Source organism: Poecilia reticulata, linkage group LG7 (assembly GCF_000633615.1).
Source record: "Poecilia reticulata strain Guanapo linkage group LG7, Guppy_female_1.0+MT, whole genome shotgun sequence".
NCBI classification, from domain to species: domain Eukaryota; kingdom Metazoa; phylum Chordata; class Actinopteri; order Cyprinodontiformes; family Poeciliidae; genus Poecilia; species Poecilia reticulata.
Window position 1 is genome coordinate 16,920,404 of NC_024337.1, and position 9,123 is coordinate 16,929,526.

The window sequence follows — 9,123 nt, forward strand, 5'->3', positions numbered from 1 at the left end:
GTCAACAACCAAATCCCCACTGCAAAAACAGAAATCAAAGTAAGATTAAAGATCTTAGATGTTATGCTTGTTTGCTTTCTGACAAGGTCAATTTTTTTAGAATATTGTTCTTAAGTGTTTTTGTACTTAATATCTACTTAATAAGCTTGATATTAAGAAAATATTACTGATTATAAATATATTCTAGAAACTAGAATATCAATAGCTACAAAGTAAACTTTAACTCTAAAAGTAAAAGTTTCTTATTTCAAGGGAAAAAAATAAAATCACTTAACTAAGTCTCTTCAGATAATTAAAACAGACTAATTAAACATAAATTACAAAAGAAAAGAAAGTAAATAAACAGCACAGATAATAAAAAAAAAACCTAAGCGCTAAGCAACATTTTTTAAATTTCCTTCATAATGTATCGGAAACTCAATCAGCCTTATTTCTTCAAAATTTACTCAATTTCTTTCGTAATGATCTTTTTTTCCATCTCATTTGCAACACAGAGACATTAAAAGTTAATTATTACGCAAAAAATCTAATTTATTTACTTTTTATGGTTACTTTTAGGCATATTTGCTTCTATAATAGTTTTCTATTAAATGGCAGATTATTGAATATTTCCCACTTTCCTGTTACACAATAATCCTTTAACCTTCACCATCCCCTACTGGCCGCAACGTGAAACTACAGCATGTTGTTTGCATCTCATTGCATCTCAAAGGTCATGGGGGTCAGTAATTGAACAACCCTGACGTCATAAAAACGTCACTGCGGCTGGTATTTTAACTCTAAATGGCATTTTAGTCGATGGGTTTTCTTTCAAAGACAAAAAGGAGAGAATTAAAAACTGGACAAACGAGTTTTTGGAGAGTGATTTAGAAAACAATACTAAGAAAGTCAGATTTTTTTTTTCTTTGTAGGTTCACTAAATGCATCACAACTAAATCTGTCCATTTTATTCAGCCAGTAAATGCACCACTATACCGTATTATTCATGATGCAGTTTCATTTACAGCACATTTTTCTTTCCTGGTCCGTGTTTGTCGCTTGGAATCGTTTAAAGTTTAACAAACTTTAAACATGTTTAAACATGTTTGCTTTTGTTCTAGTTCTTACCTATTAAACCAGAACCAGCAGTCCAGACCTTGAAGAAAACCATAAATCGGTTTAGTAAAAGCTGCATCTGGAGCCATAATGCCTGTCAAACTTTACCAGGCTGTAGGACTGGAAAAGTACAGGTTATGTAAACGATACAGCTCCAGGTGAATGTTTAAACACACTTAAAAACATTCTTACTTAAACACACACACACACACAAAAGCAGTCTTCCTTAAACACACTTAAAAGCATTCTTCCTTAAACACACTTAAAAGCATTCTTACTTAAACACACTTAAAAGCATTCTTCCTTAAACACACTTAAAAGCATTCTTACTGCATTGTTTAGAAAACTGAAAATGTAAGGCTGTACGAAACATTTCCTATCGACATTTAAACATGTTGCATCCAACCAATAGCACAAAACTGTATTTAAATCATTAATAAATGTCATGTATGTCATTAAGTCATTAGTAAAATCTAATTAATTTAAAGTCTGATGTGAATGCCTCAGCCAAGATGTTTTATTGATCTGTGAGTTGAGATCAATGAGAAGAAAAACTAAGCTCAGTTTTAAGCTCGAAGGTCAGAGAAATCAGATTGATTGTGAGAAATCAATAACGTCTTGAGATCAGTTCCCCTGAGAAAGGAGCTGGAGTCGATCCAGCGTGAGGAGAGAGAGAGGCTGCTTCGCTCTGAATAAAGAGTCAAGTACTTAACCAACATCTGAAAACAGACTGTTTATTTTTATATTTTCCAGATGCTTTCATCTAAAGAAACCTACAAAATAAATAAAAACAATTATAGATGTGAGCAGAGTTCCAAATCTCATCTTCCCACTGTTTGGTTTTTTACACTTTAATGTCAAATTGTTAATATTTCATATATTCTTAGTATCTATTTTTATTATGTCTGTCTTTATTGTGGCACGTGCTGCTTCCATTCTTGGCCAGGTGATTCTTGTGAATTTTTATCTGGTTAAGTAAAAGTTTGAAAATAAAAAATGAGCATCTAGTGACAGTTTGAGGTATTTCTGGAGACATTTAGGTACGAACTCATGCTGTAGCCACATAATGGTTGTTTTTTAATCACTGAGGAGAAACTAAAAAACAGCAGTAAGAAAGTCTGTGTATCTGGGATCAAACCAGTGTTGCTCAACTTTTATAAATCATTTTACTAACAAGTAAACTCATGATTTATTTTTATGTAGAACAAATTCTCATTTTAACACCCTGTTCACTTTTCAATGAATCTCTTTCACCTTTTGAACTAAATTACTGATAAAAATGTGTGAATATATTACATTTAGATAGTTTTAAATTAACATTTTTAAAATGTGGTTTTAAAACTCTGTATCTGTTTGTCGAAGCTGCTGTTGTGACTTTATTTTAACTGGACAGACCTCTGACATAAGCTTCCACTTTCTAAGAAGAAAAGTAAACTTTTAGGGTTAAAACGTGATCAAAGTAACAGTCAGCACTACGTGCTCAGAAAAAAGTCATGTGTCTCACTTCCTCCACATGTTCTCTGCTGAATTCAGCTTAAATCTTGTCTGTTTTGTTGCTTTTCAGTCAAATCTTCCTCTTATTCTAACACAAGTTAGCAGCTATGCTTCCTAAATATTAGTTTTCTGGAGAAAAAAAGAGCTCAAATCAGTAATGTTTTCCATAAGCCGTGTAATTTGTCTGATATACCATCACAGTTAATATTTGCAAACTGCAGCATTGCACCTTTAGCGTTTTGTCAACATTTATAAATAAGACATCATGGATAAAATATCATCAGCTGATACAGTAGAAACTCATCAGAATAAATGTCAGCAGGCTCTAAATGTAGATTATTCAGTTTCGTTTCAGATTATATCTAATGCGTTTTATATAATTTATTTGAGTAAAATCAGAATCACTTCTGGATGTGAGCGCATCCTTAAAATTCATCTAAAATTAAGACCCTAAAAAGCTTTAAATATATTTTGAAAATTTCAGTTGGCTTTTAATGTCATTCCCAGGTCTTAAGTTTTAATATTTAAGATCTACAACAGAGTTTTGAGGCCATATTAGGAGAAAATTACAAGTGTAAAATTATGAGAATTAAATCAAAATACAAGAAAACACAGTATTAAGAGAATTGAGTCGTAATGACAATAAATATTGAGAATAAAATCATGACGAGACTTTATTCTCATGCAAGTTTATTCTCATAATATGACTTAAAAGTTCTTGTAATTTTTATCAGCAAGTTATTCTTAATTCTGTTTTTATATATACAGCTCTGGAAACACCACTTAAAATGATCAGTCTCTGATTTTCCTTTTTATAGGTTTGAGTAAAATGAGCATTGTTCTTTTATTCTACGAACTACTGACAACATGTCTCTAAAAATCCAAGCAAACATTTAGTTTTTATTTGCAGAAAATGAGAAATTGACAAAATGAAAAGATGAGTGAGAGCAACAGTGGATAAAGGTTCCTCACCTCTTGCTCAAAACTTGTTTTCCTGGAAAGTTTTGGTCAAATTAGCATGAAAGTTTCCCATAAGTGCCAACCTAAACCCTTTAATCTGACATCTGCTGCACTGCTTTAATTAATTTAGACGCATCTATACGTCATCTGATGTGCTTTTTTAAATTGGTTTTCTTTAGTTTTGAATATTCGTTTGCTTATTTTCAGCCAAGACTGAAGGAGGAAAAAGAATTGGACATTTTCATTTATCTTTCAAAATCAAGTTATTTCCAGGTTATCGCTATAATAACCTACTAAACGTGTCATGTTGTGGCAGAATACACAATGACCTTCAGCAGAGATGCATGAATAGAGATTTATGAAAGAAAATGGAGAGAGAAACACAATAATGCAGTACATCACATCGAGTTGGGCCAAAAGAGGTAGCTGATTTCACTTTTCTTTTCAAGCATGATATAAATGCAGGTCTAATTGCATACAATGCCTCTTGGGATATAATTTTATATAAATACACAATGTTTACAACTCTAAACATTATGCATTTACAAGAGCACCTGTACAAAAACATTTTTGCAAAGCCCACAGCAACACATCTAGATTTATCTGAACACATAGACATTCTTATTGCCACGTGGAATGCAGTAAAAAAAAGAAAAGGAGAGAAAATGGGATTTTTATGTACATCTTCTCCAAGCCACGTTTAGCTAAGTATGGTGGTGCATGTTAAAGTGGCTGTTTCCTATGATACAAAAGGCAGCACACAAAGAGAAACACTCAAGAAGTTTGTTATTATACAATCAGCATTTTAACATTTATAACTGGAAAATAATAATAATTAGTACGATGTACAGTATTTGGATGACTTCTAATGAAAGTCCAGGGCCTGGAACGACTAATGAAGAGGATCTAGGTGCTTTCTGAGTAGCTCTTAATGTCTCTGCTCTGGCGCTTTTACGTCTCCTGCTGCTTATGTTGCATGTTTGTAGGTGGAAGGTGGAGTGTCTCATGGCATGGCGTTCGGATTAAGGGATTAAAACTAAACAGAGAGAGAAAGTCGGAGGGAGGAAGAAGGAGAGGAACATGACAGGAGAAGCAGCTGAAGCTCAGTTGGAGTACATCTGGCCCTCTGGCGGCTGAGGAAGCTTCATGTTCTCCTTGCACATCATGAGGCGCCGCAGTTCCAGCAGCACCATGCGGATGCTGTAGGAGTTCTGCCACTTGGCCAGCGGGGTCACGGCGTGCATGTCGACCTGCGGAGAGCCAGACGTCAACGAGGTGAAGTTTCAGACCCAACACYCGCGACACGCAATGACATCAGGGTTCAAAATGCAATAAAACATCTTTACGTAAAACTCCAGAAGCCATTTTTAATTCTTTCTGCCACATAAGTACACTGCAAAAACACTAAATCTCAACGTCTGGGTCTTGTGCAAATATCTTGGTACACTTCAAATAAGACAAAACTTGCAAGTCACTATCAGATTAATTCACWTATAACAAGGTTTTTTCCCCACAGAATAAGTAAAATAATCTGCCAGTGGAACTAATACTTTTTCATTAATGTTGATGAATAAATGACTTAAAACAAGCTCCTGTGTGTTGCTGAAAAGCTGCTTTTTAATTATTTTAAGTGTACTCAAATATTGGCACTAAAATCTAGACCAAAATACTTGGTAAGGTTTCCTGTTTTTGCAGTGCAGTGGCATTATATTTTGCGCTAATAATTACCAAAATGCAGAGGTTCCTCCTTTTTTAGAAATTATGTAATAATGTGGCGCATTATGTGATAAATGAACAAACTGATCATTATTTTTCTAATAATGATAATGTTGTGGATTTTACACTCGTTTAAATTGAACTTTGGTCAATAAAGTCCAAACTTTCAGTCATTTAGTCGCCATTTCAGACTCGTAACCTGAATCCTTGTTGTTATCCGACATGTTGACAATCAATTCAAAATGTGTTCGAGGATTTTATAACACTTATTACATGATGTAGTTTTAATGATGTTTTATTACATTTTACARCCACATTTTATTACATTACTACATAATGAAGTTATGTTGGAAGTTTTATGCAATGGACCAACTCAGATAAGTGTTTTATTTTATTACTAAAAGGTTTGGCAAACAGCATTTGTATTAAACTTCTTTTCCTACAATACCCCTAAATAAAAAGTGATTTTTTGACTCTGCAGCCAAAGTTTCAACAGAATCAAACCTTATTGGTTTGTAAGAATGGCTTAGTCAAAGTCCAGATCTGAGACTTGATGTTCACACTTTCCACCCAACATGAGTGAACTGGAGTTATTTTACAAAGAATGAGACAAAATTCACATTTCTTCATGAAAAGCTTGTCACTAAAATTGCAGTTTTTCAAAATAAAGAGTCAGGGAATTGAATACAGATGTACACCACACTTTTCAGATTGTATTTGTTAAAAAAAAGAAAGGAAAAATAATGTATAATTACTCTTAAAATTCCCTTTTACGTGCTACTTTATGCTGGTCCATCACATAATACATTACAGTTTGTCGTTATAACATGGCAAAATGTAAAAAATTAACTTTAAAATGAACCAAAATCAGCTTATAAATCATAATAGAACCATCCAATTTTAAATCATAAACATGTATCTAGGCAAACTTGTTCTTTTCCTACAAGCATAAAACTGAAACAGGAACCTCATCACTGCACAACAGACATGGGAAAAAGTCCCTTCTGGTTTTAAACAGCCACTCCTGAAGCAAATGCTAAACAAATAATCAAAGATAATCACAGAAGATAACATTCATAGTCATCATAACTAGTAGCTTTGGGGATTTACATACCACGCCGTTGGACGTGTGCACGCCATTCAAGTTTATCTTGGTCACAAATCTGACAAACGGCGGAGAGTCTGGGTAGCCTGGCCCACATTCAACCTTCAGGTTGTACATCCTGTTTTCATAACTCGTCTGTGGACAGACGGACAGAGAGGTTAGCAGACCGAGTCTGGAAACGGGAAAAGATGCAGCTTCTACTCATATTTAATGTGTAAATACAAACTTTTACTAAGCACATTTACAGTACAATTAAAAACAGTGAGCAGCGTGTAAACACAGCAACAATAAACCAAACTCCTTCTGAGGAATCTGTCCAGTTGGGCTGCAACGATTACTGCAGTGATCCATTATTCTGATGATTAATGGGTTAAAAAAAGGCTGTTTTTTTGCACACTTTTCATTTTTGCACATTAGAAAAAATGTTACAATGCAAAGAAATTCAATTCTTTTAAATAATAAAATAAATATTTATATCTGTTTTTTGTGCACCTTATTTAACCATGTTTTTTAGAAACTTTCTGAGATTTAGCTCAACATTTCTGAGTTTTTTAGTGGAAATTTACTCCTTTTTTTTCCCAGTTACAATGGTAATTTTTAAATAAATGAAGACAGAACCAGATCCTGTGTTTATTGCTGAGAAGAGATTAAATATTTGATGTGTTTTAATAAATTGAGGCCAAAATAAAACAAAAGGATGTTTTTTATTTAACAAAAAAAAGTGAAAAAAAAAAACATTGGAAGTTTTGGATCTACATTCCTGCTCCTACAATAAAATCTGATAATTTAATTAAAATAGTCCATGCTTAGTTTAAAAAAAAAAACTTTGGTGATTTTACTTATTAGAAATGATATTTGTTTGGCATCCGATATGGTTTAAACTCAGCGGTCTAAGGATAAAAACTCTGCTGGCCTTTAGAGGAAAGCTGGTGTTAATCACAGCTACTCGTCATGCTCGTCGGCCCGGATCTGCTCTCTGAAGCTCCATGTTCAGCCCAAACCTTCCACCTTTCCTGTCATACAGCACTGCATTAACCTTTAACCTCTGCTGCTTAACGGCTTACGAGGCCGTTAGGTGTTGAAACGGCGCCACTAACCCTTGGCGGGCCGAGGATCACGCCTCTCCACCGTGTCAGGGTCATGTCCTCGTCGTCCTCCAGGCCCCAGCTCACCGTTCCGTCTCCTACGCCCTTCTGACCCTCTTCCAGCTCCTCCAAAAGTCGGAAGTTACGGGGGACTTTAACGCCTGTTTGTGAGAAGAAAACAAAGGTGTAAATACATCTCGTTAAGCTGTTTGTTGACGAGACGCCGAGTTACTGCAATAAAACTTGAGGTTAATCCAATTGGGTAATCAAACAAGTATTCAATCAGGCTGGCACAATCTCCATATTTTGATTTTAACCTTTTATACTAAAAGATGCAAAACTATTCCTTTTTTAAATAGGAAAATAAAAATTGTATTGCCTAAAATTTGTAACATAACATGTGAAACGTTCAGCTCTTTCTGCTTGCCTGAACATCAGTACAGTGATCTGTTGACTATTTTATGATTAACTGACTAATAATTGAATAGCAAAAAGTGATTATAGGAGATTTATTTTTACCAAGTAAAGCTGAAACTGAATGGAGGATTTTATTAGAAATGCTTTGATACCAATCTAGTGATTCGACTATTAAATAGGTATCAAAGCACTTCTGTGAATTAGATGCGGTTTTATCTCATCAATGAATAAGAATTAAGGGGCAACATTGAAACTTCATCTGCTGCATTTGGAGTCTCCAGGTGGCTCTTTGATCATCTAAAATGATGAAATATCGCCTTGCTTTTGCTCCATTCTTTTGTTCCGTGCCTTCCTGGTGAATTTGGCCTACAACCACCGCTGTTGTTTTGATTTACTGTGGTCCCGCCGTCGTGCTGCTGCTGCTGCTGCATCACTTGGCCTCTGCAGTGAGACGGAGGCAGAGCTGCGCCCTCCACACAAACAGCCACGCTTCCAGCTGCTGCAGCCCACCGGCATCTGCACAACCCGGACCGCCGCAGCAGGTCCCGTCGCTGCTGACCGTAAACACGCCTGAATGCGGATGCACCAACAATCAGCTAGGGGACAAACCCCGGTTGGTGACATCCGTTTTCAGCGTCGGTTAATATTTCAATGTTGCAAATAAGTACGCGGAGGGGACGCGGTCACAGTAGGCGACATTTGGTTTTAGAGGCTCACATTGTTAAGCTAAATTATATGAAAAATGAAGTCACTAATCGACAGTACGGAAATTCTTTCGCCAATCCTGCAACATCGTTTATTTAAACTTTAAATTTAGGTTAGCTTAGCTGCTGCCATCGCTTCCTATTCATTCTTTGGAGCTCTTATTTCGCGTTTATCTTTTCTAAAACACATCTCCACCTTATGCTACATAGCTAGTGTCGATTCATAAATCATTGGCTATGAAGATGTATAGATTAGCGAATTGGAAAAGACAATCTTTCGGTGATTAAAGATGTTTTTTTTTTATCATTTACCTGATCCGGTGGCGACCGCCATCTTGTCGCTACGCAGCGGGAGCGCGCACGTGCCCAATGGTGCGCGCGCACGTTGCAGTTATTGCTTTTTCTTTCTTCCTCCTATAAACATGTTTGCTGCTATGGAGGAAATTAAATAAAAACCCTGAGACCATAATAATAATTATCACCCTTGATATCTTCAAGGAAATAAGATTATGGAAATAAAGTCCAAGCTTTATTTTGAAATGCATCA

At 35.4% G+C, this 9,123-nt stretch overlaps 1 protein-coding gene across 1 annotated transcript; it reads right to left on the reverse strand.

The window, feature by feature from the left end:
* Positions 1–3,890: 3,890 nt before the first annotated feature.
* On the reverse strand, positions 3,891–8,966 carry LOC103467758 (ubiquitin-conjugating enzyme E2 variant 1). The gene is made up of 4 exons (XM_008414425.1): positions 8,889–8,966; positions 7,468–7,616; positions 6,380–6,505; positions 3,891–4,799 (listed from the first exon to the last, which is right to left on the reverse strand). Exons 1-4 carry the CDS (start codon positions 8,908–8,910, stop codon positions 4,653–4,655), a joined length of 444 nt encoding a protein of 147 aa, XP_008412647.1. The 5' UTR covers positions 8,911–8,966; the 3' UTR covers positions 3,891–4,652.
* Positions 8,967–9,123: the final 157 nt, after the last annotated feature.